The 16,668-nt window shown below is 40.5% G+C and overlaps 1 protein-coding gene across 1 annotated transcript in view; it reads right to left on the minus strand.

Annotated features, from left to right (window-relative positions):
* The window catches only part of LOC124596486 (filamin-B), an 896,651-nt gene that overhangs the window by 248,018 nt on the left and 631,965 nt on the right, over positions 1–16,668 (minus strand). The window contains exons 21-27 of the mRNA XM_047135636.1: positions 5,954–6,100; positions 5,626–5,847; positions 5,246–5,413; positions 4,989–5,135; positions 4,192–4,410; positions 3,549–3,722; positions 3,244–3,396 (exon numbers count right to left, since the gene is read on the minus strand). Coding sequence (XP_046991592.1) covers positions 3,244–3,396; positions 3,549–3,722; positions 4,192–4,410; positions 4,989–5,135; positions 5,246–5,413; positions 5,626–5,847; positions 5,954–6,100 — 1,230 coding nt within the window. The remainder of the gene's footprint in view (positions 1–3,243; positions 3,397–3,548; positions 3,723–4,191; positions 4,411–4,988; positions 5,136–5,245; positions 5,414–5,625; positions 5,848–5,953; positions 6,101–16,668) is intronic.

Here is a 16,668-nt window from a genome sequence, read left to right on the forward strand (position 1 = left end):
GTCACTTGTTGAGACAGGGTGGTCAAGGTCTAGGTTGTGTTCTTCTCACTTTTTGAGAAAACAGGAGCAGGTAAGATGAAGAGCATGCATTGTAAGTAGGACAACAACTAAATTCAGCTATACACTGTCAGGTGGGCAGGAGGTATCCATTTAAACAACTAAAACACACAACAATAAGATTTCTCATCATGTGAAGGTAAGTTTGTAACTGGTTATTGACTTAACAAGCTGTCAATGGTTTTGTGAAATAACCAGTAAGTGTCACAAATCATGATAAAGCATTTACTGCATTATTTAAAGACATTCAATCCTGCAGTTAGTTCAAGCACCATTATCATATGATTTTCTCAGTCCCTCAATCAACACACATAAGCAAATAAGTATCCTGTTTTTATGATGAACAAGTTAATCTTTTTAACCTATATTTAGTAAAAGTAATGAATGATGCTGAAAGTTGTCTGTTGATTGAGACATTGAAATTAATGTTAAAAAATATACTTTTTAAGCAACACCACCTTACAGCATAATGACTGTTCTCACAACAAAAGCATAAAAATTACTTTATAGTTCTAGACAAACCCATACGAAAACCACAACTGCAAACCATTTGGCAGACACTACAGTTTCTGAAGCATTCTTGGCAAGGACTAATATTCTGACTCCTCACACAAATCCTCTACATGAATGCTGCAATAAAAAGGCATCAGTTTTGCCAGGATTTATAAATAAATAATTGAAATAAAAATATCATTCATGAAAGTGTAATTTATTTCATTCCGCAGTGGCTTACTAAAAGTGCTATCTGTGATATCTGACAAGGCTTTTGAGAGTACAGCAATCACGCTAGCAACGTTCCACAAAACAAGTGGCAACAAAAAAATAGCATTGTTTAAAGAAAATGAAAGCACTTGACTAATTCTCACAAGTATGTCCATAATATGAATTAAAACATGCAATAGAAAAAAAGGGACTCCAGGAAGACCGTCACCACTACGTTTACTGCCTTAACAAACATTCATATGCACTCATTTCCCAGAACCTTTACCACTTCTTTTATTAAACTACATGGGTGTGGGAATAGAAGGATAAACGAGGGAATACGAGCTGTATGTCGAAAGTCTGATATGTCCAGTAATGTGTCTTCATATTCTAAAATAATAATAATAATAATAATAACAACAATGGCAGAGGATGTCTGGCCATTACTGAAGCTGTGAGTACATTAACAAAAAAAATGTTATGAAATTATAAATCAGCCAGCATCATTTTATTAGTCAGTGTGGATGCAACTGTACTGTTTCTGTACAACTGGATAAGTTTTGTTTGTAGCTTGAAGTGTTACTGCATTTATGTCTAAAAAAGCTAATTTTCAGTAATTTTATGAATATTTTTGTAGTATTTACAAAGTAATAAGATTTTTAGTCAAGAGTAACTTTCTAACTGATATGTACAGTCGAATTTGTCTAGTAACGTCTGAGTCGGTAAGGGGATGAACCTGCAATTAAAAGAAAAAAAAAAGAAAGAAAAGTGTTTCCCTGAAGTTCATCCACAACACAAAGTGCAACTGATTGTTTATCTATGAAAGCAAATTGCCAATTACAAGACAAGTGTTACCCATTTCACTGACTGAATATTTATACAAAATGTAGTACTTTTATGTTAAGATCAAAAATTACTACTGGCAGTTTCTGACCTAAGAGTGAATGACAACATTCATCTTCCATCAGGTAAACACTCTTTGCACCATAAATACTCAAATAGAACTTAAGTACATGCTTTAGTCATATCAACTATAATTACAAATGAATCAATTGTCTATTGGAAACGTCTGAACTTAACAGAGCATAACCACAGCAGTTTAAAACCCAATTTAAAACAGACAAAATATGATATACTTGAACACAAATTACCTACTACAGGAACTCACTTTTACTGAATGAGAACATTACAAATACTTCAGCTGTAGAAACTGAAGTCACTTCCTGCCTTCTTTTCCCTTTCAACAGAAAGCTATAGTAGAAAATAAAGTACCACAATGTGCCACAATTATAGTTGGCAATAATTAAAATATGTCATCTGAGTTTTGCTTTTTAGTCATCAACATTGTACTATACAACCAGTGTTCACAAAAACATTAATACCACTGAAGTACGAGGGCTATCCACAAAGTACATTACGTTTTGGAACTAAAAATAAATAAAGTATTGGAATTTTTTTTTTTATTATATACAGATGAAAGCCACACTTAAATACTACTTTTCTACATAGTTGCCATTTAAATTAAGGCACTTATCGTAGCGATGGACAAGCTTGGAAATTCCTTTGTCGTAAAATTCGGCCGCCTGCGCCTTCAACCACGTGGTTACCTCTTCTTGAAGCTGTGCGTCGTCATCAAAACACTGCATAGCCAACCACTTCTTCATTGCTGGGAATAAGTGGAAGTCGCTCGGTGCCAGGTCAGGACTGTACGGCGGATGAAGAAACAACTCCCACTTAAAAGATTAGAGAACTTCACGAGTGGCATTTGCCGTGTGGGCCCGGGCGTTGTCGTGAATCAGCAAGATCTTTGAACCCAACTTTCCCCTGCGCTTGTTTTGTATTGCTCTTCTGAGGTTGTGCAGAGTTTGGCAATACCTTTGAGAGTTTATTGTAGTGCCTCTTTCCAGGAAATCCACAAAAATCACACCTTTTCTGTCCCAAAAGACAGTCATTACATGGTTGAAGGCGCAGGCGGCCGAATTTTACGACGAAGGAATTTCCAAGCTCGTCCATCGCTTCGATAAGTGTCTTAATTTAAATGGCAACTATGTAGAAAAGTAGTAGTTAAGTGTGGCTTTCATCTGTATATAATAAAATAATTTTCCAATACTTTATTTATTTTTAATTCCAAAATGTAATGTACTTTGTGGATAGCCCTCGTACAATGGTCAACCAGCACAGCATTGCAAATTGACCTTAAGAAGTGTCTGTTGCTCTGAGACCTAACTTTACACACTTAACCAGCATCAAAACTCAAACAGTATCCAGCAAGTACTAGCATCAAGAAGATAGAAAACATCCGAAGAAGGTATGCAAACAATAAATAGTTGAAAATATGCTACTGAAGGGTAGTAGGACAGGCTATGAGGTATGCTGTTTTACTTCAGAGTGATATACAATGAAGCATTCGAGAGGTTGCAGACACTACTTAAAAACCTACACCTAAGAGTTACTGTGAGAGTACCATGAAATTTCAACTCTTACCTTCCACATTGACTTCTATATCTTCAACACTTCCAGACACGTTGCTCATTGTAAAGAATGATGTCTTCCCGACGGCTGCAGAGGAAAGTGATGGTCCACTAACTGTTATTTGGTGTGGCGAGTCTCCTTGCACACGTGCCAGGAAAGGGGAGCCTGCAATATTGATGACAACCTTCATGTTGATTTAGTGTTTTCAACTGAGGAGTCTGTTTTGCAAAGTGCATTAATTTACAAACTATTTTGTAATATGGTTAATGACTACAAAATGCATATATTTCAAAATGCTCTTGGTACATCAGTCTTACCTGGAACACCTTCCTTGTTGAAATTAATGCTAATAACATGATCAGTCGGGTCAATTGGAACAAAGCTCACAGCAAAACGAGCGTTTCCCTGAGGATGCACTTGGGTCGGTATATTGTGACCACGAGCACTGATTGTTATTTCCAGGTTGCCTTCTCCAGCCTGGCTTGCGTCAACTGTAAATAAATAAATAGAACACACAGTTTAATGCAGTTTATATTGTAGGTTAAATGACATTCAAGTAAAATGTGTGGCCAAGTAAAACATTATTTAGAATAATGATAGTAAAGTTAAATTAAACTGTAAATGAAAGATAGAGTTCTTCACTGCTAATAGCAGGTGACATCATAGAGAAAGTTATAAAAAATTGATAATTGAAAGCCTGTGGGTGTGCCTGAAAAGCTTAAAAGTTTAAAAACTGGGTTGTTTTGGAAATCAGCCTTGTGCAAACATAATAATTGTGTTTGCACAAGGCTGATATCCAAAACAACCCAGTTTTTAGATCACAAAGACGGAAGAACGAAAAGAGGAGCTTTAAACCTTAGTAAAATGAGTAACTTAAATTTTTTTTAAGAGGTTAAGACATTATCACTACAGCTACTGAAGAGTACCCAATGACAGAAAGTATTAAAAAATCAGACTCACCCATGAATTGCAGGGTCTTTCCAACAGAGCCCTTAGGCAAAGGACCAACAAACACACGTTTGGCATCATAGGCCTTAGCAATAAACGGTGTTCCACTCACAGCGTGGCCATTGTATTCGACTGTTATGGAATGTGCACCAACTTCACGGGGGGTAAACTCTGCTGTGAAGCCACTGTGTATGTTCCCAGTAACTTTAACAGGCAGCTCAGAAGATGGTCCTAGTAAAATGGCAGTGGAAAAAAAACTCATAACAACAGTGAATTTATAATAAATAAACAGATAAATAAATGAAAATTACAGGCATGTAAATGGATGCTGACTAATGGAATAAAAAACAGTGCATTCTTTAAATCTGAAATACAGGGCAATTTGGGGCCTTTTTAAACTGACAGTCACCACTACAGAAGAGGGAAATGACACCACTGGCATTCTCAGCACCTCATCAACAGAACGACATTGCTGGTACTGGGGGATACACGTGTCTGTAACCTTCATGTTTCTTTTTCTTAAGTAAGGAAACATTAATATGAGTGACAGCCTTCTCTATACAATATTTTCATAAATTGCCATAGCACATCCTTGGCAATTCATAACACTCCACTAAAAGTAACATAGCAAAAAATGGATGGATACAGCAAGAAATGTTAATAGGCTAACACAAACTATGTAATACCACAGTACCCAAATTTTAAGCCACAGTAAATTAAATACTAGTTGAACAGCTATACAATAGCAGTACTCAATTGTTAACCAAGTAATACAGTAAACCACGTAGATATAAAACTGAGAACTGTACCACGAACGGAAACGGCCAGCTCCGCGCTTCCACTGCCATCCACTGCCATGTGGAACCTCGCCACTTCGTTCACCGGTACGAGCTCGAGATTGCGCAAAGTCAGAGATACCCGGCTAGTATCAGACACTGAGCAAACAAATGGGCAACCTGGAGAAAATGACAGATGTTACAGCACTTCACAATAATAGTTTGCACACAAGTCACACGATACCTGTCGATAAGTACAAAAGTTAAGAAAGAATACAAGAGCACTATACCTGTAACAGTTTCACCATTAAATTTTATGTCAATCAAGTGTGACTTTGTCTGCTCAGGTGTAAAGCTCACAAGGCAGCGACCACCTCCGACAACCTGAACGTGATTAGGGACTTCACCCTCATTTATTGAGATTTCTAGCTGACCCTCTCCCGCTTGGCTTGCGTCAACTAGGGAAGGGGAGAAGATTAAAAACATTCACAGAGACAGTAGATAAATTTATTGAATGTGCTAACAGTGGAGCACTTGTCAAAAGAATATAGTCTAAGGGATAAACAGCACATTTAAAAGCAATGAACACTCTGTGGTAAATATGCAAATAACAAGAATTTTTGGAAATTACAAAATGAAGTAATGTAATACTGAATTACAATGCCAATACCTCTGAACTGGCACGGTTGTCCGACAACACCACTGGACACATCAGTGACACGAATGAGTGCGCTATTGTAGACTTTTGCAACCAGTGGACCAGCTGGCAACTTCTGGCCAGCAATAGACACTTCCACCAAATGACTTCCAACTTCTGTAGGCACAAATTCCACCCTGAATTCGCCACCCTTTTCCTCTACAAGCCGAGCTGCAACTGGTCGCTTTGATGGGCCTGTGGAAAAACTTCCCATATAATGTAAGAGAAACAGTAAGGCTGATGTGTAGCACTGTATTTACGAAATCAATGTGTACAAGGTGACTAGTATACCGATACTTGCTTATTATCTGAATGTCTATGTCGTCCCTTGAAAAGCCTGGAGCACTGAGTTCAAATGTTGCAGTTGTTCCGGCAGCAACAAGCCGCACAGCCTCTCCCAGCACAGCCATCTTGGGGCCCGTCATTACTGCTACCTGCCAGGGACTCCCTGAAAAGAAAATTAACAAGATGGTATTACTTTATATTTGCTCATAAAAAGGAGATAAGCAGTATCAACTATTACTTACTGCAACTGCTACACACTATTTACCTAAACTGATGACCAGCAATGACGGAGTGCACTACAGATAAACAATTCAGAAAACAACCAAAGTTAAGAATCGTGGGTCACTTATCTCTTTGAGGGTTTTATGTACAGTCTTAGGTCCAGATCATCTGCACTGAAGACAAGTGCATGCCCAAGGTGAAAGAAAGTTCACTCTTGGGCTCATGTACAAACCAAGTATGACAGATACACAGTCCTATAAAGGTTGCTGAAAAAATACAGTAAAGTTCAAATCTGTGGTTTGATGTCTTACTTTGACCTTAAAAGAGGGAGAGGGCTATTAAATAACTGACTGTTATTTTAAAATTCTTGAAGGCAATGCGTGGCGGGGTGGGCGATGCCAATCACATTTTTGGGCTACTGATCACGAATTTGTCAGGGACGTTAAGTTCATGGTGGAAGTGAAGAACATTGGGCTCGTTGTGTGGGATTCAAAACAATCCAATGAGCGAAATATTTAGTCACTGCATTGTTTTTGGTATTAGTTGTACAAATATAATTGCTTTTAGGTCTATAGGCAACACAAATGCGAAACGTGAGTTGCAGGTTTTCAACTACAAGCATCTTTCTTACACAATATCAATAAGAAACATGAGAAAATCACTGCCCATCTGCGCTTATGAATAAAACTCTCTGCGAACAATATGCAATGAAGGTCAAGTTTAATTAAAGCTGCCACGTTCAAGTGATACGCCCCACCTCCTCCCTTTCCCGTGTCCCAGTGGGATTAAAACTCATGATTTTCCTTAACCAAAAACTGCACACAATACCTTACACTACAAACACTATTTTCCTTTGAGCATTAAACATAGTTCACGCGACAGCTATTTCCCTCAACCAGCTGCAAGAACAACACATAGCGCTTCGAATCTGGAACTTGGAAAGCTTCACCATGCTGTTTTTTTTTTTTTTTTTTAACTAAATAAAACCCACCAGTTCGTTGTTAACGTCCAGTGTTGCCGCGAAATTGTAACAACAGTAACAACACCTCTACGTCACCATACCAGGTAGTGACTGTCGTGACAGACAAACCCGCTGTAGAAAGGAGTGGGCAATAGCCGACACATCGCTCGGCTTGACGTCACGGCGTTGGTGCCGCAACAAGCGCATTCCAGCACGAACGGTGGCCAGTTGGCAACACTGCGCAGGTGCGATCGAGGCCACAGGTAGGCTGGCTCAGCTACCGGGTGGGGGGCTGGGCGGAGGCGGTGGTCGAGGGCGGCATCCGAAAACAAATCACACCGGCACTGTCTTGCCATTCCGGGCACACAGTGTCCGGACTCAGGAGGGCATGTCCGAAGGCCGCACAGCTCCCGCGCAGTACGCAAAGATAAACATGCAGCTACACAGTTCGTACACGGAATATATCGAACAACGTAATCCTATCTGCAGACATAGCGAGTAACACTCGTGATGAACGGAATTAAAAAACAAATCTACGTGCAATGACTGGGAAATGCGTTTCATCTTATCCCGCGCAGTACGCAAAGATAGACATGCTGCTACACAATTCGTACACGGAATATACCGAACATCGTAATCCTATCTGCAGACATAGCGAGTAACACTCGTGATGAACGGAATTAAAAAACAAATCTACGCGCAATGACTGGGAAATGCGTTTCATTTTTTTACGCTAAACTCAGTGCTATCTCTCTGTCCACCTATTGAAGTCTCTGGCATATATTCAGTAATCTCTCTTCCTAAAGGTATGCTTATGTTTGACATATTCAGTCCGATATTAGATAAAACAATTTCGAGACGTCATAATATTCGACTTTTGGAGGGGTACGCGATTTTGTTCTCTTAGCTAAAGTTTATATACCTCATGTCCTTCTCATATATTACACCAAATTTTATACTTGACGAACTTCCCACTCGGCAGTCAAATTCTTCATTTTGCTCTGATGGCGTTGAATTCCATTACCGTCCGGTATTTCCTTAATTTTACTCTATAGTCCATATCTACACCTGTATACATATCCGCAAACCACTGTGAAGTACATGTCGGAGGCCAGTTAACGTTAGCACGGTACCTGGTCTGGGCTGCTTCCCGTCCCAATCGCGTAGAGAGCGATTGAACAATAACTGCTTAAATGCGTCTGTGAGGTCTGTGATTTGTCTAGAGGAACGATACAGGTTCTCCGCTCCAGAACGCTTCTTCAATCTTGGTTAATAAGTCATGTCTATCTTCAGGGGTTTACTAATTCAAGTTTTCGACATTTGTGTGTGGCCTGCTGTGCGCCTAATAAACTTTGATTATTCCTGCTTACATTTTCTGTACACGATCAGTAGTCTATCTATCCTAACTAGTAGAGGTAGAGGTCCGGCCAGGGGCGCCCACAGATAGGGCCAGCTGCTCCCAATGAGAATTCATTCATTTTACGAACATGAGAATGGGCCCAGTACCTATGACCTAAAATACCTGGAAAATTACCTCTAACACGACCTGAAGAAATCGATCATATTGACGTCAAATAATGTATAACATATATAAAGTAAGTTATAAAAGGGGCCCGAGAAATGCCAAACTTCGTAGGAAGTTGGAACTGGACAATTTAAAATCGCCACGAATTTGTTCAAGTAATCTAATTGTTTGAAGATGTACAGTAATTGTTGTATAGCCATCTTTGAGATTTTCAAGTGTATAACTCAGCATGCAGATTGTCTCGAAAGTCAGGGAGCATCTGTTGTCGAACAACATACGCTTGTGTGTTAGAAAATCTTTTTCAGCATTTGCTGAAACAACTGGCGTATACACCATGACATTTTCCTTTAGCTTCAAAAACGAATTTCAAAAATCGGAACACGAATATCGATATTTCACAAAATAATGGAATTTACGTTTGGCTCGATATTTACAATTTTATTTAAATACCCATACTGGTACAAATTAACAGAAGTGTATGGCGCGATAATAACAGTAAGCAGACGAAACACGAATTTATTTTCAACATGTGGAAATAGATTCTTGACCGACATAGTTGCGTTTTTCCTCGCACTGTTCGTTCCTGCCAACATTACAAGAATAAGAGTTGTGTTACAAAGTGATGTTAAACACAAACATTTAAAAGAAGGAAGTAATGCCACCTAAAAGCCGAAAGCTAAACTCCAGAAAATCACGCCGCGTCACCCTAGGCGGATGCGGCACAGAGGGTCACGGGGCCATCACGCAGCTGCCGCGTCCGCTGGCGACTGTGAGCAGCTCTCAGTCGGGGTCACGAACCTGAGTGCATCCCGTCGCCGTGCTCCCACGCTGAAGGACCTGTGGCGCTACCGAGAACTGAACCTGGACCCGATGCGCTCAACAGTCGGCTACGGAGGTGGACAGAGAGTGACATCATCCTCGGAAAATAAGTACTGTAGGGCACCTAATGACGAAAAACACAAAATTAAATTTACATTTCTACAGCCAGAATGATCCACCTCCGCAATCCAAGTCCCTAGCCGACGCCTGTGCAATGGTGGTCAAGTCGGCAGTAAGCCGATTCGAATCCCGGAGGTGTAAAGTTTTCAATGCCAGTGTTTGGCTGACAACAGTAAGAGAGATGGCTCTTAAATTTTCTGACCACCAGTATTCTCGTCTAAATCCGAAAGTAAATTCCAAGTATCGCTACAGTGCCTCACGGAGGAGTTGTCGATGACGATCCGTTCATCGGGGTGGGACTGTAAGCTGTTCGACAGGGATAGGCACCGCGTGTCACTGCGGAACTTAAGAGTTTCGTAGCCACAACATTAGGGATTGCAGTACTTGTGGACAATGCGTAGCTCATAAGGAATGAAAGATTTCAAGTCAACAGACTCTGGGAATTATTAATAGGGTGTAATAAATTGAAACGAAACTGTCAATCGACTGAGTGAGGAAACTACTACGTGTGCACATCGCCCAATTAAGTAAGGAAAAAGTTACTCCCACAGTACCCCACGTCATTATAGCTTACAAACCTCAAGTAGTTATTGATGTAGCAAAAAGTTGCTCGGCAAAAGCCTTCTCTTTCAGAATGGGTAAAAAACGTCGGCACTGATTTAAAGTAGTAGGCTGTGTTATATTTCCTTTCGTTTGCTGAAGGGGTCTACGCATATACTGTGTGGCCGCAGATCGGTACTTGTTGGTAAAAGTAGGAAACTACTTGAGTAATTATTGTACAGTACCCTTCAGTTCGTCAATTTCACAACCACTACTGCAAATAAGTATCACAGCTGAGCTGAGAACGAAAGCCTCTGCAGTGCGTTGTCAGGAAACACAGGTGACCGCTACGGCGCGAGTGTGGATGAATCTCGATTTGTCCACGGCCAATAATGAGTTGTAAGTAAAGAGTTACGCGGAAACATAGTTACTTATAATTTTGTGCATTGTGAGCTGCAAACGAATAGTAAATAGGGCGAAAACATTACCAATACTCGTACCCGATTTGTACCCCGTTAACAAATCAGAACTGAAACGGACGGAATCCATACACGTTATGAAAATGAACAAATATATGTGTGTATATATGCATGTAAGTTCTTCGTCTCCTGCTAAACCACTGGACCAATTTTACTAAACTTGGTACACGTATTACTTCCTCTCCGGAAAGAATCTCTGTGGGGATAAGAACCACCTACCTATCAACGGGGTGGGGTGGGGGTGGGTGAAAAAGAGGTGCAGCCCACGATGCACCAACGCCCAGTCTTTATTCGACCAGTTTTTGAGAATGAGTGCACTTTGTGACTTGCAGCAAACCTCATACTATACTTCAAACATGTATGAAACTTGTTCTCGCTGACAACCTCTACAAAATCATAAAAAGAAAAAAAAAATGTCTCTCACTACGTTTTCGCTATTCATGCAACAAAACTGCCGCTCGAGGCATGATACTTTAATTTATTACTTATTAACTCTGAATAAATTCGCGACACATTTCCCAGACAGTTTTCACCTATACCACAGGACGTAACAGCAAAATTATGTAAGTGTACGACACGTAGTTGAGAAGACAACAGTGGGACGTGTGGTAATTTGCCGCATCGTGCGTGGCGTTTAAATTTATTATTTCTTTGCTACCTAACTCCATTCACGGCAGTATCCACATATGCCGGTGAATGTACCTTCAAAAAAGATCACGTAGTTCAGGCGATAAGACGTCAAATACTGAGAGGCACGGAAAACTGCCGCATTACGCACGATGTTTAAATTACTACGTGACCTCTAACTCTATTCGCAACACATTTCGCAGACAGGATGCACATATATCACTGGATAAAACTAAACTAAACTCCTCCTAAAAAGGCCACGAAGGCCCAACGGTACCGACCGGCCGCAGCGTCATCCTCAGCTCATAGGCATCATCACCGGAGGGGCACGTGGTCGGCACACCGCTCTCCCGAGACCGGAGCCGCTACTGCTCAATCCAGTAGCTCCTCAGTTTGCCTCACAAGGGCTGAGTGCACCCCCCGCTTGCCAACAGCGCTCGGCAGAGCGGATGGTTACCCATCCGAGTGCTGGCCCAGCCCGACAGCGCTTAACTTCGGTTATGTTCAGGGAGCCGGTGTTGCCACTGCGGCAAGGCCTTTGGCTATATATCACAGGATGCACCTGCAAAATTATATCATTCTATATATCAGGTCAGGAGATACGATCTTATAAACACTGATAGGCGTGAAAATAAAACTGCAGGGTGATTTCGCTACCTGTACAGACGATATATGTGAATAGTATAGCTTGGCGGTTTTTAGTCGAGATAACGATTGTCTCACATACGTGTCAGGTTTCACATCCAGTGTCAGGTCAGGTACTTGGCTCCCTGCCCCTTGGGAAACCACCAGGAACTGATCAATGACACCCAGTCTGCAAGTCTTAAGCAATTGTGCAATAATGGTCACGTGACATAAAATTGGAGGGAAATACCTCCCTATTTCTCTGAGCCAATGGCAACACAATAAACTGGCGGGAAACCCAACTAACCAATGACAAATCAAGTACTGCTGCCCAATTCCAACTTTTATAGCTCAAGCTGTGTATATTTGTTAGTAACAAATTGTACTAAGGCTGGCGTCACACTGGCACTGATACCGCTGATAATTGGGACATAGTTCGGAATCTGTGGCCTCAAATCGCAGGTTTGCTGCTAACCACACGTAGGCAAAATCTTTATAAAAAATTTTAGGTGTAGAGTACAGTCTCGAAACATAATTTGTTCGAGTGACAAGTACGGCGTGTCTTGATTAAAGTTATTGTAGTGGATCCTTTTGCGTTTTGGTAGGTGGACATTAGATGTCTGCAAATTATTATTACTGCTTACTGGCTTTTATGCCAGTAGGCTGGTGATTCAGTTGCATGAAGTGGTTTGGAAATATGGTGTGTGTACGTTTTTCCACTTTTCATTGCGTTAGTGTTCTGAGTATCTTATTCCAAACTTCATGTTTGTCCATCCCACTTAGGCTGAATGATTGGCATTGAAGGTTAATTGGAGTATGTCTGCACACCTTCAAATAATTCGACAAATGAATTTCGAGCTCTATTAAAAAATTCCATACTGACGTTAAAGATCCAGTTCTGGCTCAACTAAAACTAGAACTGACACTGATATTTGACATTTAATCTTTACAGTAATTAGGCCTATACTATGTTCTGAAAATTAGTTTCAATGTTTTTGTGTGATGTGTAGGATGGTGTATACAATGCCCTAAATACTTATTTAAAAGCTAATATTTTCACTCTTGCACCCCAAACAGAACTTTTTACTTTATTCTATGTCGAATTTTGGAACTATGCTTCCAGACAGAGCACTAAAAGACACTGTAATATTTATTAAAAGCTGCACTCAATCTGAAATAATACTGCCACAAGAAATTTTGTCACTTCCTTTCTCAAATACACTGGGCAAGTGCTTAAATATCAGTGAAGTTTTCAGTGCTAGAATCCGGTTATCTCAGTATAATTCCAGTATTGCATTAATTTTCACAATTTTTAGAACAGAGTGACCTGCTGTGAAACCACAGTTCTACCTTTCATTAATTAAATGCTCGCTTACTAACACACAATTTTACCCGTGTATCGTACAATAGAAACATCTACTTCCACCGTGTAAATTAGACATCATGTGCTCATTATGTCATTGGCAAAACCATTATACACCTATGTCCTGCCACTGTAGCCTAGCAAACCACACTCTTGGTGTGGGGTTATCATTGAAACTACATATCTTTGCAATACACATGTTATCTTCTTCAGAGGTAGCGATCCCTCGTGATGCTAGTCGGTAGTGAGTGAAAGAAAGTGACATCACAAAGTTACAGCATTTTTAACTTCTGTGGCATGTTTTTTTTCTTCTCTCATATATTCGTAAAACTTGTCTGGTAAATCCAGTAACTGAAGACAAGAGTGTACATTACTCGCAACGATCTTTTTGGAACAGATATAGCTCATTTACACGGATCGGCATCTTTTTAATAGCAGACGCCGCTATGCAGCACCCGTCTCCAAACACGGACGAGTTGTAGTATCTATCCCATCCTTGGAGGTTAAAATCTCACCTAACCTCTTCAGCCCCACCAAAAACTGACGAACAACATGAGACGCGCAGCGGCCGAGCTGTCGGCGAGCTATGGCGAGCCGTCCGCCGACCCCTGTCACCGCCACCATGGGCGAAGCCCAAGTCATCTACCTCGAGATTTGTTTGTTACTAACAATTTAATACTCAGTCATTCGAGGCGCCGCCAGAGACAGCACCCTGGCAGTAATATAGGTCTGTACTCTTTCTCACTATTCCACAATTTTACTTTTTTATCCATATTTATTGCATTTTCCCCATTTTACCTAATTTCACCCATTTCCATATTTTACCCATTTTCATATTTTACCCATATTTTCCACAATTTTTTGTTTCATAATTGGTGCACTTGAATGAGTACGGTTCACTGTGGAGCTTTCCGGAACACGGAGAGGATCAGGCAGTGTTTATTTGTTAATAACAAATTACATTAAGTAACATCACTCGAGGTCTTTAATATTATGTGATTCGAGGCACCAGAGGTGGCCACAACAAGCAAGACAAGTAAATACTCCCATTGTTCCCCAATTTTGTGTGTTTTAGCCCATTTGCGTACTTTCCCCTTTCTTTCCATAATTTTCTTGGTTTATTCCTGCGGCACTCTGCAGCTGGACAGCGTAGGGAAAGGTTGTACACTGTGTTTATTGTTAATGACAAATTTTGTTAAGTCATGTCATTCATGTTAATAACAATTCAATATTTCGTCATGTAAGGTACTAGCCGAAGCAAAACCTACGCAAAGTCTACCCCAACTTTAGGAATTATTCACCTACTTCCGTATTTTTTTCCGCACTTCCCACAATTTCCACATTTTATGCAATTACGCAGTATCCACCGCACTGTTCTCACCGTCGCGTCGATGTTATGATGCTCTCAGCCAATCACAATGCACCTTGGGCCCAATTTATTTATCATTGCTAAACCACCATTTCTTTACTAGGGTTTGTGCAACGTTATAGTGTTACGAACGAACCCATACGTAGAAATAAATGATGTCACAGCAAATTCTATAAGCACTATCGATTTTACACCAAAGATAATGAATAAGAAATTCCACACAGCGGTAAACCCCATGCTACTGTTGTTACCACTGCATTACTAGATTGCATGACATCACGTAAATTCTGAGAATTAGCAACTGCTAACCAAAGATGTTACAGGTATACGAAATACCACATCACGACCTGCTAAGCCACATCACAGTAAAATTCAGAAATTTCCATTCAAAGACGCTGTGTATGTATGCAGCACAGCGCTACAAAAGAGATACGTATCAAGAGAGACAGCTGAATAGTATTTCTGTATCTGATTCTTCTGACATAGTATATGCTTGCAGTCTGTTAGTTCGTCCACACTTCTAGGTGAATTGTGTTCATTCATCGCCTCCGTGAGGTTAGCTTGGTGGTAACACCTAGCAGAAATACTGCAGCTCAGTTCATAAACTATTGCAGAGGCAACACCCTTCAAATTCCGACGCATGGTGTTTGGCTACAAATACTGCTCAACTTCAGCAATGATCGATAAAGTTGTAAAATTACAGGTTTATTTATTTAATCGTATGGTAATTTTATACAATATACAGTTGATATAAGGCAAATGATTTTATACAATATACATATGATATAAGACAAGATTAAACCTTAAAGTTCGTGTTTTTCAACCAGTTAATTAAGCTGGGTGTGAGACTGAACACGTCATCGGGAATTCCAGGGTATGAATGAAGTGGACAGCGACGGACTAAATGTTCAATTGTCTGCTCTTCTTGATTACATTCACACATTGGTGAACTGATCCAGCCCCATTTGTACCTGAAGGTTTAGGTGTTCGTTTTTCCCGCGCGCTGTTCGGGAGTGGAACGGTAGAGAGAGAGTATGATTGTGGTGCGATGAACCCTCTGCCAAGCACTTAAATGTGAATCGCAGAGTAGTCATGTAGATGTATATGTAGATGAAGTAGCTAAAACAACCATGTCCAGTCCTTAACCTGTTGAGGAGGCACCAAAGTTTCCTTGGTAGATCAAAACCTTTTGGCTTCTTTGTGGGATCAAGGTGATGGGCTCTTGTTCCCAACGTTTTGTTGTCCATTCATGCTTCCAACTTTCATTTAGATCAAAACCATCCACGATGAGTTGTCCTGCAGTAACACTTGCTGGTCTTCTTGATCGCAATCGTTGATGTGGCAGATGACAGAATTCCTGGTGCAGTGGTAGAGAAGGTGATACAGAGATTTTCTTGGCCTCCCTCGGTAGAGCTTGTTTCCGCCTTAAGTGAGGTGGAGGGATGTGCCTCAGTACAGGTAACTAGTGGCACGGGGTTGATTTGATGCAACCAGTAATGCAGCGCATTGTGTCGTTAAGTTTTGTGTCTACCTTCTTCACATGTACACTTTCCAACCAGACAGGTGCACAGTACTCGGCAGCAGAGTACAGTTAGACGCAGACAGTCAGCAGAGGTCCCCAGGTTGTGCCACTGAGCTTATGTAGTATGTTGTTCCTTGCAGCAACTTTATGAGAAAGCTTGGTGATGTGCTATTTGTAGCTCAGGGTTCTATCAAGAGTGATTCCGAGATATTTTGGAACAGGATTGTACCTCAATGTTTGTCCATTGAGCAGAACTCTTGGTTTGTAGTTCGCAGCACGATTCGCTAGATGGAAACAAGAGACTTCAGTTTTTGATGTGCTTGGGATTAGTCTCCAGGTCTTAAAGTTAACATCTTCCGTAAGAATTCGTTCACCATCTTCGAAATTACTGCTCTGTTCTACCTGAGCGATGTCATCAGCATAGATGAATATAGTTGATATTGTGGTTGGTAAATCATTAATGTATAAATTGAATAGTGATGGGGCTAAAATAGATCCTTGTGGTAGTCCATTATTTAGTTTCCGTTTGTGGCTTTTAGAGCTGCCTAGAAACACTTCAA

Source organism: Schistocerca americana, chromosome 2 (assembly GCF_021461395.2).
Source record: "Schistocerca americana isolate TAMUIC-IGC-003095 chromosome 2, iqSchAmer2.1, whole genome shotgun sequence".
In the NCBI taxonomy this organism is placed as follows: Eukaryota; Metazoa; Arthropoda; class Insecta; order Orthoptera; family Acrididae; genus Schistocerca; species Schistocerca americana.